Source organism: Phymastichus coffea, unplaced genomic scaffold (assembly GCF_024137745.1).
Source record: "Phymastichus coffea isolate CEN01 unplaced genomic scaffold, Cenicafe_Pcof_1.1 PCOF00011, whole genome shotgun sequence".
Classification (NCBI taxonomy): Eukaryota; Metazoa; Arthropoda; class Insecta; order Hymenoptera; family Eulophidae; genus Phymastichus; species Phymastichus coffea.
The window spans coordinates 4,783,505-4,809,572 of NW_026706822.1; the positions used below are offsets into that span (position 1 = coordinate 4,783,505).

A 26,068-nucleotide genomic window follows, 5' to 3' on the forward strand; every position below is an offset into this window, starting at 1 on the left:
TTTTGGTTTCGTAACGAGCAAGTTGGTTTTTAAAAAAGTAACAACGCGATACTTTTCAGACACGCGAGAAAAGAACGAGGGTCCAAGGCACTAGTGAGTAAAGGACGACAAGCTCACCTGAGCCTCACCTAATCATCCTCTCGAGAAGTTATCAAGCGTAACGATGTTTTATAGACGAGACTGTGAGAATTAATCTTCTCCGTGTCATAGGTAGGCTGGCCAGCACCCGCGCTTTATATGCGTGTATAGCTCCATCCTTCTATTTCGGAGATACAGCATACGTTATTCCGTACGAGCGAACGGATGATCTCACAAGAGATCATCATTCGACTGAACAAACAGGTTTTGTACCGAGTTACCACAATACGTATGTACAGCGGTCACGGTACGAAAAATTAAAATTGCGGCGCTCGTATCTGCCATGCAGTAAAGTATTTTCTGAGTGCAGGCTGAAGTTGTTACTTGTAATTATGACGATCATAAAAGAAAATAAATCAGCTAGAGCTACCATCAAAATATTAAAGCTCGACACCATTTCACTAGCTAACTTATGTCCAATTCTATCCTGTGCTCAAACGTATGTATAGTATTGTCTGGAGCTACAATTTTGTGATACCACTTTTGTGAGCAAAACGAGACACATTTTCTATCATATAGAGCAACTGCAAACTACTATACCATCGAACACAATTAACAGGAAATCCGTACGAGGACGACTTACCATAATTATTAAGGTAAGAATACAGCGGTGAAACTCGCGTCGTGACGCTAATCATGGTTGCCCGCGGAGGTAAGCGCACATCGTGCGCTAAACTATACACGATCATGTCATATAAATGACAGCGCACGTCTATATGCATCAGTTCACCCTAAAAATAACCACCCCGTTACAACTGTGTAGTTTGGTATATTGCGATACTTCTTGTTTGTAGAGTACGGTTCTAATATTAACATAAAGTCTAATTATTTTTTGATTGAAAATATCCTTCTATCGAGGTTTCTGTGTATAAGATTTTATATTTAGTATAATTATATTTGCATACCAGATAGCCATTTTTAAACTATTCATTCAACCATTTTCTTTACCAGTAATGTTAATAGATTTAACGTATATCCCATTCTTTACATTTCTTGTATATTCAAGTTTATTTATACTTACATTGTGTTTACTGAACTCCCTGTACATTTATTTATTTTGATTCTTCTGTCTCAATCTGTTTTTTCTCTTTCATCGTTATTTGAAGGTATATTTTGCTTGATCCGACTTTGTATTTATATTAAAATTAAAATTCGATATTCTTTATAACTAGCCGTATGGTTGCCATGCTAATTTGCAGAAATTAATTCTTTAATTTTTTTTTTAATTGGACAGTCTTTAGTTATATATTCTGCGTATTTTACAGAAAATTAACTTTTATTACTATCATTTTTAGTATTCCATTTTTTTGCAGTGTTTTTAAAAACGATGTTAAATAATTTGTCCATTGACGGATGCCTACTTCTTAATACCATTTTAAATCCCTTATCTTCTTTTTGTTGATACGCTGTGACGGTAAACGTCTTATTAGCGCTAACGGCCCAACCATGCGGCTGCCCGCGAGGGCAGCACCTACTAGTTGGGGAAAATGTGACGAGGGAATTCGGCACGCGACGGGACGGAACGCGTGCGTATGAAAATGAGGCAGTCGAGGATCAGCTATCGCTATCGCCTGAGAGGAGTCGAGGATTAGCACCCGATCGCTAAGCTGTGCAATGTGGGATAGTTGATGGTTCCCGAGCTTTCCTGAGTGCCGAGACGAGCTGATCCAAGCCTGCAGGAGCCGTGCCTCAAACTGAACACGACGAGTGCGTGTAAGAGTGCGCGAGTGAAGAGTTTCGCCACCGAGGGCAAAACCGTGAACGCAAGTTTTCTCGTCGCAAACAAAAAAAGCAATAGACTTTGCCGAAACTCAATTGTGAGCTACATTCTCTCGTGTTGCCGTACAACTGTTGATAAGGTAAGCTGGCCAGCTTAATTTCGCGATCGCGACAGAATTGCTAAATAACTAATCTCTCGTACTCGCTAGAAAACGTTCATGTGTTATCTCGGCAAACAAAGAGTGGCGAGCGATCCGACTCCGCATGTTATTGTCGTGCGCGCGTCTTGTAAACATAAACACGCGGGCCGAATAAAGTGTATAGTTTAGAGGAAATAAACGATCTCGCATGTGATATTGATTAGAATTTCATCGTATTTATTTCAATAGTAGATAGTTGGTTGACTGATACCCGTTCCCTCTTGCTCTCCGGTTTTCGTGTTTGAACGTATAGGTAATCACGCGCGCTCTGCGATACGATCGTGCGCATTATTAAATAAACCGTATCAACCCCGTCACAACGCATAAAATTAAGAATGTTTTTTTAGTGTAGTGACCGTCGGTAGATATTTTTCTGCCGTTGTCAATTATATTTTTATTTTATATTGCTCCACTTATTCCAGTGTGTGATTGTTTTTCGCTATTATCTTGAATAGATTTGCTAACGGCTGAATATTTTCTTCTTTATGTGCAAAGATTGGAGAAGATTTATTTTTTAATATATTGACTTTTTTACTATATTTGTTAAGTTATGTAGGTAGTGCAACAAACTAGGTATGGTGTCGTCATGCGCTCTAGGCCTGCTCTTGTACGTTGTAAAGCTTGATTCCAATCAGGAAAGAGCCAAATAAAAGAACACCTTAATTTTCTTAACACCAACGTCGATTTTAATTTAGGTTGAACAATGTGGTAGACAGGCACAGTTCGTTGCGCCAGAGCTGTGGCGTTCGAAAAAGCATCTTTCTTAGTACTGAGAGCCTTGCTCGCGATTCAGATGCGCTCGCAAAAAAGAGAAAAGAAGAAATAGTCAAAATATTTTCTGCGACAAAAGTGACTTCTTCTAAGCACGCCGTTTATCGGGGCAAAGTGTGGCGCCGTATAGCTCAGCATGCCTGGGTGCTACCGTCACATATTTACTTTCTTATTTTGGTTATCACAAAGAATCTCGTACTTGTTGGTGGATTAACTAAGCCAGTAATCTGGTAATTTGACTTGCCATTCTATAAGAGGCATTTGGTTGCCACGGCTGGTTCGAAAACCATTCGTCCAGAGTTCGGAAGTATACTACGGTACTACTCGCTCAGCGTTGCATTTCGTCGTTAATTGAGATAGAAGCAGTTTTGGTGCCTCGCATCGGTACAGATTGCCTTGAAATACCCCTGCCATGTCTTAGTCTGTCTCCTGCGCACTTCACCTGGGTATAACAACTAGGTACCGTTAGCCTAGGTCTGATACGGAAAATGATCCACCCGTTTTTAATTTGTCCTTTTCGAAATAGAGCCTGAGCTAGCCCATCCTCTACTTTTATGACAGCTAAGCATATGTCCTGTTTATTGGGTTCAAATATGTGAGCCTTTGAGTCCAGGCTGACGCCTGTCTCGCATATTAGGGCGTTCGTTATATTCAGACGCTCGTCACGCTGTCTAGGTCTAAGATTTCCAGCTTACTGTGGGCATTACTGTACATTACTGTGGGCAAATCCTCGAGCGTGCCATCCCCACCGAGGGTTCGTCTTAGTCTCACCTGAAAGTTCCTTCTTTTATTTGGTCCGCTTTTTAGTTGCAAGAAAACTCCTCTGTCTTTCGTCTTACGACAGTCCTGAATTCGCTCTTTGGCGGTGTCCAGATCGATGCCTGAGTTTAAGCGTCGCAGTACGTTGGCGTAATTCAGTTTTTCTCCAGCCCTGATAAGTACCGTGCCGTTACGTATCCCCGCTGTCCGCGTTTTGTTCGTTGGCTTAGCCTTATCAGTTTTCGTCGCCAAAGGTTCCGTGTGTTCCATTTCTTTTTTTGTCCCTCGTCCTTCTTTGAAGGCAACCTTCTCCTATCCAAATTCGTTGGATACCTATTGGTAGGCGTTCAACTGCTCTGAACTGAGCCCGGTCGCCTCTCCTTTCTATTTTGTCGTCTCTGTTACGTCTTTCTCCGCCTTAACATCCATACAAGACTTGAGGCAGTCACATTCGTACCATGCAGCCTTTGCAGCCTCTCTGATCACAATCATATCTAGTATTATGTCGGTGCTTACATTTCTTTGTATTATCGTGGACACCTCTATATCGGCTGTCGCGCGATCTATTCGCTGAAGCTGAGCCTGTATATTATATATGGGGATTGCGCTATCGGTCCGTCTGTTATTCTGTCACGTCATCCGCCACGCCGATCAGTCTTCGTTTTTTCGCGCATATGACACTGTTAAACCTGATTTTCTTTTTTATTCTTCTATTTACTAGATTTTTTAAAGTGTGAATTTTTTATTAAAATTGTGGTAGTCAAGAGGCTTATCGAGTAATGAGTCTAGCTAACCGTCCTGGGCTCCCCTGAAGACAGAGCCCACCTAGAGTCACGTACCGCTCCGTCTTTTCCAAGTGTCTCTCGCAGCTTCTCTTGGAACTTCTGTCTCTCCTCTGCCCCGCTGCGGAAGCGCATGAGGAGTGCTCCAACCTTTGTCTTTCGATATTCCAAGATGCCTACTTTAGAGCTCTCGAGATTAATCTCGGTTTTCAGCCGGCGTAGAGTGTTGGCGTACGTCCGTTCGTCCTTTGCCTTGTACAAGATGACGTTGGTTCCTCCTTTTCGTGCAGGGCCAACTACTCTGGACTGAGTCTTTTCCACTCTGTTTTTCTGCACGGGCATCGTCGTAATCGAAGTCGGTGATCGCTTCGTAGTGGTGTCCGTTGTTTGTCTGGTGAGGGTCATCGCTGCCGTATCTTTAGTCGGCTTCTTCGTGTTTTTATTTTTCTTTTTCCTAGAGGAAACCTCTCACCTAGCTCCCTTGAATGAGCAGCGGCCTACTCAGGGCTGGCTCCGGCTGTTTCCCTCTTTCTTTTATGTCCCTCTGTCGTTTCGTCAACGGCATTTTCCAGTAGGTGGGTTAGGCGGTCGCACCCCTTTCATGCGATCTCTACAGCCTCCTTTATAATATTCATCCCTGTCGTTATAACTGTGCTGATGTTTATCTAGATCTTCGTTTGGGCCTCCATCCTTTCGAAAGCCGCGTCAATACGTCTGAACTGTGCCCGAATAAGCTGGAGGCTTTCCGCTGTCTGTCCGTTGTCCGCGGTCGCGTTTTGGCATACGTCCACCATTTTCACGTCTAAGATGGTCGTAGATATTGTTAGTGTGCTGGATTGTACTTGGGACTCTTGTGAGTCCGCGGTCTTCAATGTAGGTGGCACTATAATGCCTGCATTCTTTTTTAGTGTTTCCTTCATCTTCTCTCCGCTTGTGTATGTGTAAAAAAGTGTTGTGTTGAGATCAGAAAAACTTCTCAAGATACGTAAGACCAGTGACTCGCCCTGGACCCCCAGTACAAGAGCACCCCTACACCCGATGGTCTCGGTACTCAATATTATTACTGTGCGTTTCTAGTTCCTCTCTTTCTCTCTCTCTTCCAACAGGGACCCATTCGATCGCCAAACGGCACTACTACAAGAGGTGGGATTTCTAGCTTTCGCTATACAAATGTGCGGAGCGGCCTCCCTTATCGGCTACATAGAATTCGGACCTTATCGGCTCAACAGTAGCCACTACTTTTAATGACTGTACCTTCCAGAGAAATAAAATTGATAATAATTTTCCAAATTTGAAGCATTAAACAAATATATTTCCATATTGCTCTGTTAATCCATCAACATTTTTCTTAATGACTGGACCAAACTTTCCACTTGTTTCTCGTAAGCATATAAAAACTTGCGGAAGTAATTTGTCTGATGCTGTTAAGGTATACTGTGCTGTATAAGAATGTGTCATAAAACAGACTTTTAACTAATAATTTAATGAAACATTTTCACGTCTATTTTTCTTTTCTTCTGGTTCACATTAAGATTGATTCATTGTTAGTATCTTCAGATTTATCACTTGATTGACTATATTCATTTATTTGAGACCGATTTGGTGATTAACTTGATAAATTTGATACATCTGTAACAAACATCAATTATTTGATTAGACTAAAATTACATCATTTAATGATTACCCTTAAAAAAACCACATTATTTAGAAAAATATCTTTATTTTGTTCAAATCAACAAATTCAAATTTAATAAGCTTTGCATGAATGTATACATAAACCGTATTGTAAACAGTTGAATTTAAAAACTTGTTTTAAAAATATAAAACTTTTAAAGACATTCTCTTGATATTTACAGTTATGTTCCTTCCATGTATACTTGCCAGAGCTTGTTTCTGTTCATCTTTCAAATAAATTTGCGCGATGTGGCAACGTTGTCACACGTTGGTAAAACTGCTGTTCTCTCACTGCGTTCTACGGTTGGCATGGCACAACATAGTAGTTTTGTCGTACAACGTTGCCACATCGCTCAAGTTCATTTGAAAAGCGGATAATATCAATCTCAATCAATCAAATCTTGTTTTGTAGATCTGTTTTATTAAACTATGTACCGTTGCAAACAATTGATTAATTATTCTTTTTCATTTTTGATTTCTTTCTTTTTTTTTTTATTTAACGTTGCTCTATTTATGCTCCATCAGTGTTAATCAGCGACGGAGGCTTGGAATGTGTTTGAGAACAAAGCACATGAAACTTTTTTCAGTGGTCAATCAATGAGCAAGGATTGCGAATCGAACCCGGGCCTACCGGGTGCGAGTCCGTCGCCCTACCGACCGAGCCATTGCAGGCCTCTTTTGATTTCTTATTTAAAACTATATTTATCGATTATATTTATCGTTTTAATTTTCTCACTAAAAATTTACATATTACAAATATATTTTTACTGGATCTAATATAATGACTTTTCCACGTCTTTAGTAATAATAAATTTTATAAATAATTTTTTACTCTAAATTTATTTTTAAGAAAAATAATTCTGTGCTATACCTATTTATACCAAAACCAGTCAAAATGACTGGTGCCAATAACAAACTGGCGTGCGCAAATAAATATAAAAATTTTTATGGTTTTGATGTCAGTTGATACTACGCATCACATAAAAATTATTTAACCATTCGTTTACGAATGCAATGCTTGTGTATAAATTATTATGTTTGATTGCTCCGAGATTATTTTGCTTTTATACATTGTGCATTCAGGTAAGAAAAATAATTGAAATTGTAACGGTCCTACGAGGGGGGGGGGGGTTAATAAGTCTTTACAAAATCCAAGGAGATGGCGTTCGTCACGCTTAAATTATGATGTTTTTGACAAGCAATACTATTAACTAGATATCGTACAATATTTCAGCTCGATTCATTAAGTCGTTTTTTTGTGAGCGTTGGTTGAACAAAAAGTTATTGGTTTATTTGAAAAATGGAAAAAACAGAGTTTCGAGCGGTGACATTTTCATTTGAAAGGCCTTACACCAAAAGAAATCACAGTTGAGTTGAACGCCGTTCATGGCAAGTCTACCCCTGTGTTTAAGACAGTTTATAACTGGGTAAATGAATTTAAACGCAGTCGTACAACATCAAAAGATGAACGTCGTTCAGGACGCCCCGTAGAAGTGAAGACGCCCGAAATGGTCAACAAAATCCACTATATGGTGTTGAGTGATAGAAGATTAAAATTGCGAGAATTAGTTGAGGCCACAGGGGTATTAAAGGGTACAATCATTTCAATTTTACATGAAAAATTAGGGATGAAAAAAATATCAGCAAGATGAGTGCCGCGTTTGCTAACTTTTAAAAATAAACGAACCCGCGTGGTCACCTCTGAGGCTCTTTTGGCAAACATACGTCGTAATCCGAAAGACTTTCGGCGTCGACTCATAACTGTAGACGAAACATTGGTACACCACTACACTCCTGAAACCAAAGACCAGTCCAAACAATGGATTACCGCAGGAGAACCAGCCCCAAAGATGGCAAAGACAGTAAAGTGAGCTGGCAAGATTATGGCCACGGTTTTCTGGGATTCGTATGGAATCATCTACATCGACTACTTGGAAAAGGGCCAGACGATCACTGGACAATATTATGTGTCATTATTAGGTCAGTTAAAAGAAAAAATCAGAGAAAAACGTCCTCACTTAAACAAAAAAAATACCTCTTTCTTCAAGACAATGCTCGAGTTCACACGTGTGCAGTTTCGATGGCAAAAATTAACGATTTAAAGTTCGAATTTATTGGCCATCCACCATATTCGCCTGATTTGGCTCCCAGTGATTTTTTCTTATTTCCTAAACTCAAAAAATGGCTTGCCGGACAACGATTCACGTCGAATGAAGAAGTCATTGCCGAAATAAATGCCTATTTTGAGGGTTTTCAGAAATCATATTTTTCTGATGGCTTAGAAAAACTGGAAGGCCGTTTAATAAAATGTATCGATCTTCAAAGAAATTATGTTGAAAAATAAAAAAAAATTACATACGCAAAACTTTTTTTTTCTTCTTTTTGTAAAGACTTATTGACCCCCCCCCCCTCTCGTACCTATGCGCTCTTCTCTTATTTTCACTGGATAACTGAAACCCGCTGAACTAGTCAATCTACTTACATCAATTAGTATATTAAACGGCGCTACCTCATATATTATATGATTGTCTTAGTACCAGAGTCAAATTTCATGACCATATAAGGAGCGTGACGTCACCTACTTATAGATATAGATATAATAATTTTTTTATTTGATTAAAATACGTTAATTAAGAGTAAGTTCGATGAAACAAAGCATTTTTTATATAGATTTTAGGGCATAGATTATAATAATTTTAATTGCTTTTAACTGCTTAATTATATTTAATTTTAATGTGCAAAGTTAATTTGTTTATTACATTATAATTATTAATCATTGTAATAAAGCGGCTACTCTAAATTCGAGATGATTATCTAAGAAACATAAGGAATAATTTGTTTCATTGGTAACAGCTCAGTTATTACTGTTATCAATAAATAAACAATTAATAATTTATTTAAACATATAATTGTATTGAAAGCGTTAATTCTGTATATAACAACGACAATTTTATAATTTATTAATCTTAATTAACTGATTTATTATTTGCATTATAAGATTTTACAAAAAACCGTTACAAATATGAAAATTGAATATAATTCAAATGTTATTAACTAATTTAAGTAATGCTTTTTAAGAATTATTTCTACTAGTGATAAACTATTGATATATGTAAAATTTTATCATTATTTTATTGTAAATATTGCGCTACTACATTAACTAACTTTATTAGTTAACAACTTTTGACTATAATTTTTATGATAATTGTAAATTATATTTAAATGATCTATATCTACTTCTGTAAATCATACGTATTTTAATATTTCATTATTAATGTTTATTCTCTTGTAAATTAGAAAAAATGATTTCGCACAATTGCGTAAAAACTAGAAGAGGGCTGTCTTGCGAAAACAGGCGGGAAAATCTGTGTATAAATACGCTGATTTTTGCACCGGCTAGCAATCACTCTTAGCCTTGCAAAGTGAGCGCTCGAAAACAAATAAACTTGTCTTTTACCTAAGTTCTTTCTCTCAAGTGATTAACTGAGAAATTCCTTTCTTTCCTATTGTAATTGATGCTTGACTCATAGAACATTTCGCGCTATGAGAAACTTGGGTTGAATTGCATCCTTTTATAAGAAAGACTTAAGCTCTGCTTATGGGACTATTCGCACCATAAGAAACTAGGGTAAACTCTATCTTTCCTTAAAGTCCAATTCATGTAATCTTAGATATTCATTTATAATTTTATTTTAAAATTAATATTCATAAACATTTTTCAAAGTTGAAACAAATTCTTACTCATTAACGTGACAGACCACGAGAGTACGAACAATATTATAAATAAAAGGTGATATTAACATCACAAAATTGAAATATAGCCCTTCATTTATTTTGTGAATGCTAATTTTCGTTTTCAATTTTTCTGATAAATAATGTTGATCTTATAACTTTTTTGTCATAATTTCGTGTTTAATTGTGTATGCAAATAATATTTTTAATTTTTATATCAATTTTGTTTGTTTTTATTTCCAAATTTTGAATAAAAATTTTGTAACTATTTGGTCTTATTTATTTTACTTTTCTTTTGTCTATATCAGGGGTTCTCAAACTTTTAAAAATTTGTAACAAAAATATATGTACCTCCATAAAAACATTCACTATAAAAATCAATACCATTATGTAAAAATTGTACTATTAAAAAAATTCTAATGTACCACACTTTGAGAAGCCCTGGCTATATACAGTGTGTAATCTGTCTCTTATAAATAAATGACGCCTAAATCTCTTTATGCTATGTAGTTTTTTTTTGTTTTATGGCCGTCAGCAGTTCATGCGATGTCATGTTCCAAAGTAACTACGTAATTATATTTATCTTATCAAGGTAAAGAAGGTCTTATTTTTACTTTACGCATGGTCGTGTAAAGAAGGTGACTATTCTAAGCGCCTACATCATCAGGAGTGCTAAATCTGAAATTGAGGGATAGCAGTATCATGATAATTGACAACCAGTCATTTTAACTGGTATTGGTAAAAATAGGTATAGTTCAAAGGCTGGTAAATCTAGTTTATACTCAATTTTAATTTGACATTTTTATATTTCGAAATAATTTTACTGTCTTTTACATCTATTGAAACGAGCTAATTGAAGTATCTATTATACTCTGTATTGCTGCTTCATTTTACTATTTATTAACAGTGTTCTACGATACATTTCAAAAAGGATCTCTTTGATAATATTATTTTTTTTGGTTTTGTATTATGCAGGTTACTTAAACAATAACAGTTTTATATAATTTCATATATTTAAAAATTTTTATCATATAACTTTTAAATCACTATAAATTTTCAAATAATATTCTTTCAACTAGAAGAATTCGATCTCAATTGTCTATTGGTAACATTCAAATAATTATTTAAATTATTTTGGTATGATAAAGAACTCGAATTTTATTATCTGAGACGCTCCCTGATCAAAAACTTAAAAAGCTTTGTATGAAGATTATTTGTATTTAATTAAAAAAAAATTTTTTCTCAAGTTTTGTAAAAGATAAACTCACTAAATTTAATAACTTTTCAATATTCCGTGCGCAAAGTGCGTCTTTTCCGCATGCTCGGCAGAAAACGTGCGTTGAAAATCGTACTTTCCACACGTCATATAAAAAAATACGGTACGGTACATGTTCGGGAAAAAGTTTTTCGTCTCTTGTGTCTTTTTACCCTTGCTTCGTTCGGGCGTAAACGCCACATATGACAATAATCGACTTTCCCGCACTTGTATCATAATATACTATTATTTGTTAGAACTTGAAAAGCGGAATAAAATATTCACTTCTTTTTGTGTTATATGATTACAGATGTCAAATTATCTGGTAGTAGTAAAAGAAGTAGCGTGCAAAGTAGAGGCAGTTCTAGCAGTGTAATCGAACAACGTAGTATTACACCACGGTCACAAGCTGCTACTCCAAGGTATGTTATGGATTTAACCTGCATTATATGTGAAGTCTACTAAGTTTCTACAACACACTCCTCGGCCATTAATGAGTCATGTGTATTTTCTTTAAAAGAGTCCTCTTATTCTTTTTCTTTACAATGGAATCATAAAGTATGTGAATAAATAGATTCTATTTGAAGATTGAAATTTACGCTATTAGAACTATGAATATAATGTAATAATCTATTTATAGTACAATATTATTTAATGCACGGTACAATGAAAAATATATTTTTCGTATAACCTAATTGTAAGATACGAGGGGGGGTCAATAAGTCTTTACAAAAAGAAGAAAAAAAAAGTTTTGCGTATGTAATTTTTTTTTATTTTTCAACATAATTTCTTTGAAGATCGATACATTTTATTAAACGGCCTTCCAGTTTTTCTAAGCCATCAGAAAAATATGATTTCTGAAAACCCTCAAAATAGGCATTTATTTCGGCGATGACTTCTTCATTCGACGTGAATCGTTGTCCGGCAAGCCATTTTTTGAGTTTAGGAAATAAGAAAAAATCACTGGGAGCCAAATCAGGCGAATATGGTGGATGGCCAATAAATTCGAACTTTAAATCGTTAATTTTTGCCATCGAAACTGCACACGTGTGAACTCGAGCATTGTCTTGAAGAAAGAGGTATTTTTTTTGTTTAAGTGAGGACGTTTTTCTCTGATTTTTTCTTTAAGCTAATCTAATAATGACGCATAATATTGTCCAGTGGACATCTGGCCCTTTTCCAAGTAGTCGATGTAGATGATTCCATACGCATCCCAGAAAACCGTGGCCATAATCTTGCCAGCTAACTTTACTGTCTTTGCCATCTTTGGGGCTGGTTCTCCTGCGGTAATCCATTGTTTGGACTGTTCTTTGGTTTTAGGAGTGTAGTGGTGTACCGATGTTTCGTCTACAGTTACGAGTCGATGCCGAAAGTCTTCTGGATTACGACGTATGTTTGCCAAAAGAGCCTCAGAGGTGACCACGCGGGTTCGTTTATTTTCAAAAGTTAGCAATTTGGCACTCATCTTGCTGATATTTTTTTCATCCCTAATTTTTCATGTAAAATTGAAATGATTGTACCCTTTAATACTTCTGTGGCCTCAACTAATTCTCGCAATTTTAATCTTTTATCACTCAACACCATATGGTGGATTTTGTTGACCATTTCGGGCGTCCTCACTTCTACGGGGCGTCCTGAACGAGGTTCATCTTTTGTTGTTGTATGGCCACATTTAAATTCATTTACTCATTTATAGACAGTCTTAAACACAGGGGCAGACTTGCCATGAACGGCATTCAATGCAACTGTGATTTCTTTTGGTATAAGGCCTTTCAAATGGAAATGTTTTATCACCGCTCGAAACTCTGTTTTTTCCATTTTTCAAATAAACCAATAACTTTTTGTTCAACCAACGCTCACAAAAAAACGACTAAATGAATCGAGCTGAAATATTGTACGATATCTAGTTAGTAGTATTGCTTGTCAAAAACATCATAATTTAAGCGTGACGAGCGCCATCTCTTGGATTTTGTAAAGACTCCACCTCGTACATACGATATCAAAGAAGTTTTATCTAATTTTATGAATAATAATCTTGATAACTGGTACATAACTCAATCAATTTTATAATAACCTTAGATTGTTATTTCTCGAATACTAGGGAAAATATATCAGGGGTATTATTTTAAATGACTAAAAATCTAGCAGGTTAAGATGATCAAAAATGCCAGTCATCCAGAAAACTAATTATATCCCCTGTGACGGTAAACGTCAAATTAGCGCAAATATTCTAACCTAATTGCTGCCTGCGGGGGGCAGCACTTCCCGGGAGACAAAAATTGTAACGACGGAATTCGGCACGCGAGCAGACGGAACGCGCGCGATCGAAAATGAACCAGTGAGGGACTAACCATCGTCATGTTCGCCCGTGTTGACGACGCCAACTACCGATACGCGAGCCACCAAAACCAAAATCTACGAGAAAAGTGTCCGAACCAGAGCCGAATACCAGCGACCGCTGTTACCGAGTTGTCCGGAGTGCTGACCTGAGCCAGTAGGAGCGGTGCCATTACCTGTGAAGTCGAATGTCGACGTGCGAGGTGTTTCGACATCGAGGGCGAAACCACGCGTATGCGCGTTCGCTACCCGCGAGCAACGATAAACAGACTTTTCCCGCAGTGAGCGTGCGAATCATACTTCTCGCCTCCGTACGTCTGCTAAATAAAGGTAAGCTGTCCAGCTTAATTTCGCGATCGCGATTCAATTGTTACTCAACTAATCACTCGAAGCGAAACGTGCATGTAATAGCTCTACGGACAAAGAGCAGCGAGCGTCCCGACACTGCATGTTGTTGTCGAGCGAGCGGCAATGTAAACATAAACACGCGGGCCGACTCTAATGTAGCATTTAAAAGATAATAAAGAGTTTTGGTATATGATATTCACAGTAATTTCGGAGTGTTCTCTTTGTATTCGTAGTTAGTTGGTTGACTAACTCCCGTTCCCTCTTGCTCTTCGACTTTCTTATTTGATATAGGTGATTACGAGTGTATTTACGCGATCGTCTCAATAAAAATAATTAAACGGTAAGCAACCCCGTTACATGGCGTCCAACGTAAAAGAACCTACGGTGTTTCTGATTGTTCAAAACACCGGTTCTTAATAGTGACCTTGCGCTCAGTCAACCAGCGACTTAGGTGGCAATCAAGTGTTGTTGTACACTTGATATTGAGAGCTAAAACAGTATACATAGCCTGTTAGTTAGCTTGCGAAGGCCCGCCGCGGAGTAAAATTGTAAATAATAACTGTAAGCGCGTGCGAGTGCGACCGAATGACTCTTAGAAGCGTAAACACCAATAAATTTTGAAAGTTGCCGCAAATCAATAATATTGTACCCGCTGGCCCGGGGAAAACTAACACCGGCAACTTACAAACAAAATTAACTCAAATTGAGAATTTTATTTGATCCCGTGTTGTCTCAAATAAATGTTTTTAATATTATTAGCTGCGACTATTGGTGATTACGCGCGACGCTCGTTATAATATTAGATACTAACTCACACAGCCGCGCGAACAAACAGTTAGTGCGCCTGATAGGTAGGATCATTATATTGCGAAATAACGAGCGAAGAGTCTTTCGGCAGATGAAGTATTAAACACCCTTGACAAGCCTAGTATCGGCTAATAAAATTTTCACTTGCGTACAATTTTTTTAAAACAGCACTCGCACTCGCACCACGCGTAACAAGCGTGTAAATTTCGCGTGAAACAAGCCGCAAGCAACTAACAGAAGAAAATGGACCGCACTCAAACAGAAATAGAAAACTGGGTGTTGACGCTCCAGGAGGAGGAAATCGATGAGTACCTCGAACACCTGAAGCTCAAAACAAGCGGGACCAAGCTCTCGAGAGCTGGCCGTCTGCAAAGCTGGTTGCTCGGAGACTACTCCGCGACGGATTTCGCGGAAGTCAACAACCGGCCCAGCAATCCGGCAAAAAGGGCAGCCTTACGCTCGGACTTAATAATATCCTTATGCGCGGAACATACAGCATCCGAGCAAGAGGGGGAACACCCGCTAGCTCAGTTGATGCCGAGTGCGGAGGTAATATCGCGAGTGCGGAAAACCGCGATAAACATCGCGAATGTCCTGGACAGCGGCGAGAAAACAAACAGTAATAATTGTATTACTATAACGGCTGATGATGGCAGCCAGTTCCAGCTCCCGCCGGCATTCGCGGTGATAGTACAAGACCTCATTTTCCGGTCCAGAGAAAATGAGAAGAAATTGGAGCTGCTAGACTCACTGAGAGTAAATGTATCGAGTCTAACAAAAGTGTTAGACCAGATTTACAGTAACTGCAGTCAACGTAAAGGACCAACAGAAATATACGGCAAGACAATGCAAATAGTTCCAGCGAAGCGCGGCATCAGGAAAACACGCGTAGGAACGTAGCATTCCAGGACACCTTCACGTACCACTACGACACCAGGCTACCCCAGAGCACTCCAGCTGGATCCGGATAGAGGCCCACGGGGTCCACCGGCAGCACCCCCCGCCGGACGCTCCCTTTCGGAGAGGGTGGACAGCATCAACTCAGTGGAGTTAATGCTGAAGTGGACAATCACCCGCCGAGCACGTGGTCATCCCAACAGACATCAAACCCGTAGTCGACAACAAGGGACGTTGGTCGCATTGTCCGAGCATGGAAACTCAGGTTCTCCGGAGAGGGCAATGAGAGCATCGACACCTTCCTGTTAAGACTGGACAACTCGAGGAGTAGCGCAGGACTCACGGAAGACGAGATGCTCCTAGCCGTATCCGAGCTACTCGTCGGTCCTGCCCTCGTCTGGTACGAGGCGATGAGGGAAGAATGGCTCTCCTACGCAGATTTCGAGGCAGACGCAAGAAAGTGGTTTGGGACCAGGCGAGCAGCAACAGCAGCGTTTAACGAAAGAGGTTCAGAGCCAATATCAAGGCCCAGACGAGCCAGTGAACGTCTATCTCGCCAATATGATGGGCCTGATGAATCGGCTGAATCCCAAGATGACGCACGATAGTCAACTGGACCTGCTGCATGCCAACCTTCTCCCAGGTATTCAGGGTCAAATACGGAGGTCCGAAGTAGACTCCATACAGACCCTGAACGCCCTGGCCACGGCGGCCTAGAATAACTGGCATCAGCGAAGGCCAGAACGGATGGTACCAGACCCTCAGTCAACTCTATACCCGGAGTTAGTCTACCACCCTTGCGCCGATGCGAACAAGGGCCGTAAGGGCAAGGTGGCGGCCATGTCCGGCGACGAGCCGGAGGTAAACGACAGATAGGACCGCATGGAGAAGGTACTCGAGAAGGTGACGCACCAGGTCGTCTACACGCCGACGCCCTCGGGGGCGACACCTAATCCGAGCCTGGAGGCGGTCGACGGCGAGGAGAAGGCCCCATCCACCGATATAATGAGCCAAGTGTGCTGCTGTCTCTCAGGGAGATATCGGAGGGGATAAGGAATAATCACGCCTGCAAACACCTGACCTCCGAGGACTGAGTTAAGAAGCCGGAACCTCCCCGCAGACGAGACAGGGATTTCTTTAAGCCACTCAAATGCGTCGAGTGTGGCCTACTGGGGTACAGCAGGAAGTACTGTCCCCAATGTAATAAGGGAAACGAGCAAAGGAGTGGTTAGGTGGGGTTGACCCCACTCCTTCGTCCCCCGACCCAAACCCCGTTAACGAGATCTCGCGGCCTTCGTCAACACAGCCCTCGTCATTAGTAGCGAGCGTGTTGAGCGATGAGAGCGAGGTCTCCCCTGGTAACGCCGACGACAAACATGGCGGTAGAGCGAACGCGGCGAGAAAGGGTAATGACGTTAGTAAAGCCTAAGACCCTAGACCGGCCGAGGTGATGGAGAATGGTTCGTACACGCCCTCGGGGGAGCACAGTGTTCCAAATCAGAAACAAATCTCCAAAATGAAATAAATCGCGAACCAATACCCCTACCAAAATGATCCCAACGGCATTTTAAAGCTGAAATGATGTAGAATAAACGAAAAATAGTCGCGTATGAATCACTTAATCTTTTGACCTTCAACATGAAGGTCAAAGTTCAAATTTTCTCAAGAAAAAAGAGTTTTTCGAGTTTTAAATATGGTTCAGTAATTTTTTTTTAAAAAATATATAGGCCATTTTGTAGCTTTTTCAATAACAAATAATAACCTGTCATTCAAAATTTTTTTTTGTTTATTTTTGAACAAAAAAATTAGGTCAAAGTATCAACATTTTCAACGAGTCTATAATCTCAGCACACAAGACAGAAAATATCTATAACAAGCATATTATATAGATTATTTCTATGTAATTTTTCCCGCTGAACACCACTCCGTAGTCAGAAGTGGCCTACCACGTTCCGTTTCCTATCCGTTAATAATAAGATTATCCTATCACTGGTTATATATTTGTTGACTTATTTGATTTTATAATTAAAGATGATTGCATATTGCTTAAATTTTTTATTTTATTTCATTAGAAACTTTCAAGCAACAGAAACGGAAAATTCAAACTGTACTATACGATAACTTTGGAGTTAAAGTCGATTTATGCTTACAAGGGCACGGAACGACCAATACGGGCAATCTGGCGAGAAGATGCTTCAGTGATCCTATATTGTTTGCTGATAGTTTAGAGTTGGATCATACTTTAGTTAAAAATATAGCACAAATTTTAATTTGCTTCAAATCAAAAAACCGATTAGATTTGCATAAACTCGAAAAGTTTTGTTTTGAGACATATGAACTACATTATACATAATATTCGTGGAGTAGGATGAACGTTTCCACGCATAAATTATTAAGACATGGGTGCGAAATCTCTCGGAAATTTTATTTGCCTATAGCATATTAGATAACCCGAAGATTCGAGTGAAGCATGGCACAAATTAAACAGGAGGAATATGATACATAGGGCTCGCCAAGACAGTCGACAACATAGACTTTTGGATGTATTTAATCGAGCCATGTACTTATCACATCCAAAAATATCACTCTTACATCTGGGAGAACGTTTACAGTCACTAAAGCAAACTCAATGTTTTCTAGAAAAAATTGAAAGTTTTTTTATAAGGTATTTTTTTCTACAATTGTGATATTAATAAATTATTAACTTTTATTATTTAAATCTATGAAATGATTTATAATTTGTAGTACTGTAACAATTCAAGATAAAGATAATATCGAGGATGGAAGCTTAAAAGATCCTTTGGATTGCACAATTGACGATGTTTTCAATTTTGAAGATTCTTATAGTGATTACGATTAACGAGGTAGTTATATATTCAAAATCTATGAGTTTCATGCTAGAGGTGAAATAGGTGGAACAAAAAAAAACAGATTATTTTATTTAAAAAAAATAGTTCAGTAATAAAAATGTAATAAGCAGTTAATTGATTAAGTATATTTATATATTTTGATTCGCTGAATCTGAACCTGAAGTATAATAGAATCGCTTCGTAATGCTCCGTTCATTTTTTAATCGCGAATTAGCCGTATTTTAAGGAGCATTTCGCATTAAAAATGATAACGGAACGTGGTAGGCCACTTCTGACTACGGAGTGGTGTTCAGCGGGAAAAATTACATGGAAATAATCTATATAATATGCTTGTCATAGATATTTCCTGTCTTGTGTGCTGAGATTATAGACTCGTTGAAAATGTTGATACTTTGACCTAATTTTTTTTGTTCAAAAATAAACAAAAAAAAATTTTGAATGACAGGTTATTACTTTTTATTGAAAAAGCTACAAAATGGCCTATTTATTTTGTAAAAAAAAATTACTAAACCATATTTAAAACTCGAAAAACTCTTTTTTCTTGAGAAAATTTGAACTTTGACCTTCATGTTGAAGGTCAAAAGATTAAGTGATTCATACGCGACCATTTTTCGTTTATTCTACATCATTTCAGCTTTAAAATGCCGTTGGGATCATTTCGCTAGGGGTATTGGTTCGCGATTTATTTCATTTTGGAGATTTTTTTCTGATTTGGAACACTGTGGGGCGCGGGTAGCGGCATATAAACCGTCAAAGGGAAACCCTATCGAAACTCCGGTCGCTCGAACCGAGGTTGTTCGAACGGCAAGTGACGTCGCTTTATCCCATGAGAGCACAGTGGCTAGCGCTATGATATGCAAGGAGCAGAGCCGTGGAGTCGCCGAAACTGTTTCCCAATATTCCCCGGAACAGGAAACGCGCTGGTGGCTACCGGTGAGAATAGGAGATTTCCGCTTACGGGCTCTCTATGATCCGGGAGCTTCCACCACGGCCATGGGTCGCAATGCTCTGCAGATAGCATCTGTGCTAGGCGTCAGATTGGATACTACCCACGCGGGTACGGCAGGGCTACCCGATGGTCGTAAGTTGACGATCGTTGGCTACGCCTGGTTACCGTTTACCGTAGGGGAGATGACGATGCCGACGAGGGTAGCTATTCTCCTAACCCTCGTTAAGGAATGTATTCTAGGAGTGAACTTTATCAGATTTTTCAGAGCGGTACTTGACCCTGACGATAATACGTTGCTGTTCAAGGAATCACAAGCCAAGTTGAAGCTAGAGGTATCTAGCTTGGAGGCTGGTCCGAGATTAGCTACGATCGGACTAGCCGAGGTGACAGGCAGCAATTGCCGGGAGACGAAAATTGTAACGACGGAATTCGGCACACGAGCAGACGGAACGCGCGCGATTGAAAATGAACCAGTGAGGGACTAACCATCGTCACGTTCGCCCGTGTTGACGACGCCAACTACCGATACGCGAGCCGCCAAAACCAAAATCTACGAGAAAAGTGTCCGAACCAGAGCCGAATACCAGCGACCGCTGTTACCGAGTTGTCCGGAGTGCTGACCTGAGCCAGTAGGAGCGGTGCCATTACCTGTGAAGCCGAATGTCGACGTGCGAGGTGTTTCGACATCGAGGGCGAAACCACGCGTATGCGCGTTCGCTACCCGCGAGCAACGATAAACAGACTTTTCCCGCAGTGAGCGTGCGAATCATACTTCTCGCCTCCGTACGTCTGCTAAATAAAGGTAAGCTAGTCAGCTTAATTTCGCGATCGCGATTCGATTGTTACTCAACTAATCACTCAAAGCGAAACGTGCATGTAATAGCTCTACGGACAAAGAGCAGCGAGCGTACCGACACTGCATGTTGTTGTCGAGCGAGCGCCAATGTAAACATAAACACGCGGGCCGACTCTAATGTAGCATTTAAAAGATAATAAAGAGTTTTGGTATATGATATTCACAGTAAGTTCGGAGCGTTCTCTTTGTATTCGTAGTTAGTTGGTTGACTGACACCAGTTCCCTCTTGCTCTCCGACTTTCTTATTTGATATAGGTGATTACGAGCGTATTTACGCGATCGTCTTAATAAAAATAATTAAACGGTAAGCAATCCCGTTACACCCCATATTCAGCATAGAAAATTACTAGAATTCTTCAATTTTTAGACCCCTCAATCTATACGGGGCCCGATAAGGCTCAATTTTGTCATTATTGGTTTTTCGACGATATCTCTGTCAGTTTTTGAGCTAGAATATTCTTTTTTTTTTAATTGTAAGATTTTATAAGGCCTACGAAATGGCTTTGCTCAAACAATTTTTGGCATGAAATTCAAATTTTTAAAGCTGTTCAAAAATAAAAAAATTCCTTATTTCGAAAATGAGGACCGACTCTTCGCTAAAAAAATATGTTGTGTATTTTTGATTGAAAAATGTTCCTGATTTTATTTCAGATTTTTAAAAGTGGTGAATAACCTGAAAAAAAAATAACCAATAAAAAACCTAGTTTTTCTCTGCAAGCGCTTTGTATGTTAAATCTACGTTGAAACAAATAGCACTATGGAATTTTGCGAAAAAATTACATCGCACACATGAATTACATTTGTTAATATAATAGACCTCAATATCACCATATTATTGCTATAAAGTGTTTACTGTTTGTATTGTCCACTATTTTACTTGAATGTCATTTATATTAAGCATTTTTACTTGAATGTTGTATGGTAAAAAAAGATTGCGTAGGTGCGGCTATGATGCAGGATATTTGACTATTTATGAAATAGAAATTGTATTTTTTACACGTATATTGTTTTATTAACTTTACGGTTACAATCACAGTGTCTTAAATCATTATTATAATTTTTACAAAACAGGAGTAAGTGTGTGCATATGTGTTAAATACATGTGATACAACATATTGTTCACAATTTTGGATACTTCTGTTTTACTCTTTATACGCCATCTTATTCTCAAAATCTTTTAATGCATTAACGACCAGAGGTCAGTTTTTGGACATATTTTTGATCGCAAAATTCATTTGTAAAACGAAACAATAAATTGATCCAGGGTACCATACCTTATGTTTTTGGGTGTGCTGAATCTAAATCCGGGCTCAAAATTCAAAAATTTTGCTTACATAATTAAATATGGCCGGTTTTTTTATAAAAAAAAATAGGGAAATTTTGAAAAAAAAAATTTGTGTGAATTTTTTTTCTACCATAACACATGTCAAAATCGAAATCTTTCTTCAACCATGAGTGCACAAAATTGTTGAACTTTAACAGAAAATTTTTATATTCAAAGTTGTTTTTCCAAAATGGCGGAAAAAATACCAAAATCTGGAAAAAAAAATACGTTTTAGGTTACTATTTGTTACTCAAAAACTATGAGGTTAAGGAAAAAGTTTTATATAACAAAAATGTTTTATAATTTGTCAAGGAACACTCTAAAATTTGTTCAAATTTTTTGAACATTTTTTTTATTTTTTCAAAAAATTAGATTGAAAATTTCAAAAAACTTTCAAAAATTCTGGAAAAATTAGAGAGTATTTTTTGACTAATTCTAAGACATTTTTGATCTTATAAATTTTTCCTGAAAGCTTATAGTTTTCGAGAAAAAAATTCTCAAACAATTGCGGAAATTCTATTAACCGTTTCAACTTTTGGAATTTCATAAGATAAGTTGGGGTATAAACGTAACAAAGTTTAATTTATCAAGAGGTTTGTAACGGAGATTTCCGTACCCGTCTGGGTTGCTCGCGACCGTCCGGACAAATTATTTATTTGAGGATTCGGGAAGCAAAAGACGTTCCCACGACTGAATAACACGTTAAACGCACATATTCGAAGTCGGGATGAGGAGTGATACAGCGGCGAATGAACACAACAGCGGATTAATGCGCTAGTCTTTAATTGTCAACAAACGATTACAATACAGCAACCTCGGATTTACACGCTACGAGCGGTACAATAGCAAACGTGAGCGCGAATGTGAATCGGTGGCTGGTCAGCCTGCCGATTCCCTTATAAAAACTAGATATTATACAAATGCCCGACAAACACTTTTCGCTGATAGGCTATTAACGGGTAGCCAGCAGGTCTGCTGTGCTACCAACCATAGACTGACGCCCAAACATGCAAGAGAGAAAGAACCAAGAGAAAAATACGGCACCGACCTCGACCTTCAGCCTCTCCGACAGCTGGAGCGCTCTGCACCGTGACGTCACTGGTGTGCTCCTCGCTGACCGTATCGCTGGTATATCCTTTTGTCGTCGCTATCTGTCTTCTGGCTCGTCCTCTCGCTCGCTCCGCAATATTGCCGCCTCAACCGCAACCCGCTCGTTGATCGTTGTTGCTGCTGTCTTCGCCGCCCCTTTATTGTCCTGGACTGACTGCTCGCGCGCGCACCCGCGCACCTCGCCGATGACTCACACGCACCGGTGCCGGGTATACTTCGGGACACGGCTGGGCGCGACCCAGCCTCACTCTCCGATACTCGCCCGCGCACCAGGCGTGTCTCCAAAACGAACGATCGTCGACGAGGTCGCGAGGCCAACCTTGAAAAACCGTCACCGTTGGTTTTATCCGCGCGCGCGACTTCCTCTGCTCCTCGCTTAGCAGAGACTCCCTAATTTTCCGCGGCGATCCGCAATTCGAGCGCTCTTTCTTTCTCTCTCTCTCTTTCTCTCTCTCTCTCTCTTTCTCTCTTTTTCTGCGCCATCTGCGTCGCTCCAGTCGTCAGCTCAGCCCGTGTTCAGCACCTCGCAAACAAAAGGTCCAAGCATGAGTGTGTGTGCCAAACGTACACACTCTCAGCCTGGCGCGGCGCACGGACATTTGCGAGAGCTAAACGGACGAGATCTGCCTAGCCGAGATTTCCCGTCACAGGTTCTAAATAAAGTATTGCGTAAGTACCTCTAAAGTGTGACTACTTCAGTTTATATTTATATTTTACTCTTAGCGTAACCCAGAGATAACAGCGTGGACGTAGTAAAATCATGTCTCCTTCGAGGTGCTTGTTTATAGTGACTCCCCTTGCCTCTCACTCTATGGGGTCTTTGTTTATAGTGAGTCCCCTTGCCTCTCACTCCTCGGGGTGCTTTTTTATAGTGAGTCCCCTCGTCTCTCACTCTACGAGGTGCTTTTTTATAGTGAGTTCCCTGGCGTCTCACTGTAATCAGACATGCTTTGTTTTCATGCATGCACTGCAAAAAACAAATTGCACTTCCCACAGTACACATATGTTCTTATTGGACAAATGGAACACTTGTTCTGTTTCTTTTTTCGAATTGTTGTATGCTTTTCCTTATTTTTTTCAGCATCATGAATGTAACTTTTCGCTATTGATATTGCAAATTCTTTAGTTCCAACTTTTTTTTTACTATCATCAGCAGCATTGAATATTACAACTGCATTTGTAATTGCTGCTTGGATAAGTCTACTGAAAACCATCCACGTCTCCTTTTTTGAACGAATACTTGGCAACAAATTGTTACAGTGACCGTCGTGTACATCAACTTCACCCATGGACTAATTATAAAGGTGAAAAGCTTGCGGAACTGGTATATCGACTTTTTCTTTTTCGATCGAACTGTATCTCTTTGCTGATGATAATGGAGTGACCCCTGCAGCTGTAGATAGTATTGATACTGGCTTTGAATCCATAACCGTGATGTAATTTATTCCAAAGTTTTTTCATGCTTTACTGCATATGTTCCACGTGGAGCCTTTTTATGAATGACATTTTTTACTGGGACACGATTGTCTCTAACAGTTCCAGTACATTTCAATTTTAATCGGTTTAGATAACTTATCTCCTATTAGAGAGTTCTTTCCACAGTATAAATCTATATTGAATAAGTATCCATTAGCAGCGCACAAACCCCAAAATTTAAGACCGAATCGTGTAGGTTTTCCTCGTATAAACTGTTTCAAACACGTTCTAGCATACAATTTAGCCATCATTTCATCCACTGATAAAGCTGATTTCCAAAAGCCAAACTTCAGAATATTCTTTTGAAACAGTTTCAACAAAGCACGAACTCGCCAAGCCTTATCTTGTGGATCTTTATCTTTGACCTTTGAGTATTTCAATTTAGACTTTATCATTTCAAAATGAGATCGTGACATTGCTGAAGAAATTTTTTCACAAGATAAAAAAGGGTCAGTTGACCAATAATCTCTTTGAGATTTTCGTTTATTGAATGAACTTGTTATAATGATTCCAATGAATGTATTTAGATCGATTAATGATAAGTCAAAATGATTTTCCTTACATGCATCGATAATATAATTTTTCATTTCAATAGAAAAAAAATGTTCAAACAGTTCTCTTGGATCACATTTTCTAATTTTTTCTTTTGTAGATCTAGGAAATAATATTTTATCTTCAATTATATCAGAATATATCTTTTCACCATCTACCCAATCAAATTTATGATCTTTTTCAAGCTTAGCTTGATCAGCTTGATAACTTTTGGAAACTCTCTTGTAAGTAGCTTTCGGTATTTTTTCATCACCGTAATTATCTGAACCACTATCTGAATCATTTTCAGAATCTGACGAACCAGAATATTCTGCATTTGGTATCATGCAATTTTCATCATCGTCTGTGGTGCATGATTCAGATTCACTTCCAGATTCAGAAGAAACAGCACTTCTCGATCTTTTTCGAGGCATTGCTAGTATAAACACGAAAGTGTTAAGAAAATCTCCTAATTTCAAAGGATAAATTTGAATAACTTTTGAGTTGAAAAACTACGTTATGTTTATCGACTTCAATCTATCTGCCCGAATAGGTTTTGGTAAAACTTTTCTAAGAGAAGAGATGGGCTACGCTGAGAGTAAAATCTAAATATACGAGTAAATGTTATGAGCACTCAGGTAATACTCAGGTAACACGATTTTTTCCTCCAACCTCATGGAGAATAGAAATCCCATACATTTGCACCCCAACTTATCTTATGAAATTCCAAAAGTTGAAACGGTTGAATAGAATTTCCACAATTGTTTGAGAATTTTTTTCTCGAAAACTATAGGCTTTCGGGAAAAATTTATAAGATCAAATATGTCTTAGAATTAGTCAAAGAATACTCTTTAATTTTTACAGAATTGTTCGAAATTTTTGTGAAATTTTCAATTCTGTAATTTTTTGAAAAATTAAAAAAAATGTTCAAAAAATTTTAGAGTGTTCCTTAACAATTTATAAGACATTTTTGTTATATAAAACTTTTTCCTTAACCTCATAGTTTTTGAGTAAAAAATAGTAACCTAAAACGTATTTTTTTCCAGATTTTGGTATTTTTTCCGCCATTTTGGAAAAAAAACTTTGAATATAAAAATTTTCTGTTAAAGTTCAACAATTTTGTTCACTCATGGGTCAAGAAAGATTTCGAGATTGACATGTCTTATGGTAGAAAAAAAATTCCAAAAAATTTTTTTTTTGAAAATTTCCTTATTTTTTTATAAAAAATCGGCCATATTTAATTCTATAAGCAAAATTTTTTAATTTTGAGCCCGGATTTAGATTCAGCACACCCAAAAACATAAGGTATGGTACCCTGGATCAATTTATTGTTTCGTTTTACAAATGAATTTTGCGATCAAAAATTTGTCCAAAAACTGACCTCTTTGGTCGTTATGGGTTAAGCAATGGCCAAATTATTGTCACTTTTTATATCACATCAAGCCATGTTCTATATGTCGAAAGTGATATTTCCGTCTCTGAAACATAATAATTATAATTAATTTTTTTCTTATTTTTAGTCATTCTTTAATT

General features: G+C 38.4%; 1 protein-coding gene across 4 annotated transcripts in view; it reads left to right on the top strand.

The window, feature by feature from the left end:
• The window catches only part of LOC131672143 (uncharacterized), a 984,265-nt gene that overhangs the window by 349,741 nt on the left and 608,456 nt on the right, over positions 1-26,068 (top strand). For all 4 annotated transcript variants that reach the window (XM_058949194.1, XM_058949184.1, XM_058949166.1 and 1 more), the window contains one exon: positions 11,341-11,452. In XM_058949194.1, coding sequence (XP_058805177.1) covers positions 11,341-11,452 — 112 coding nt within the window. The remainder of the gene's footprint in view (positions 1-11,340; positions 11,453-26,068) is intronic.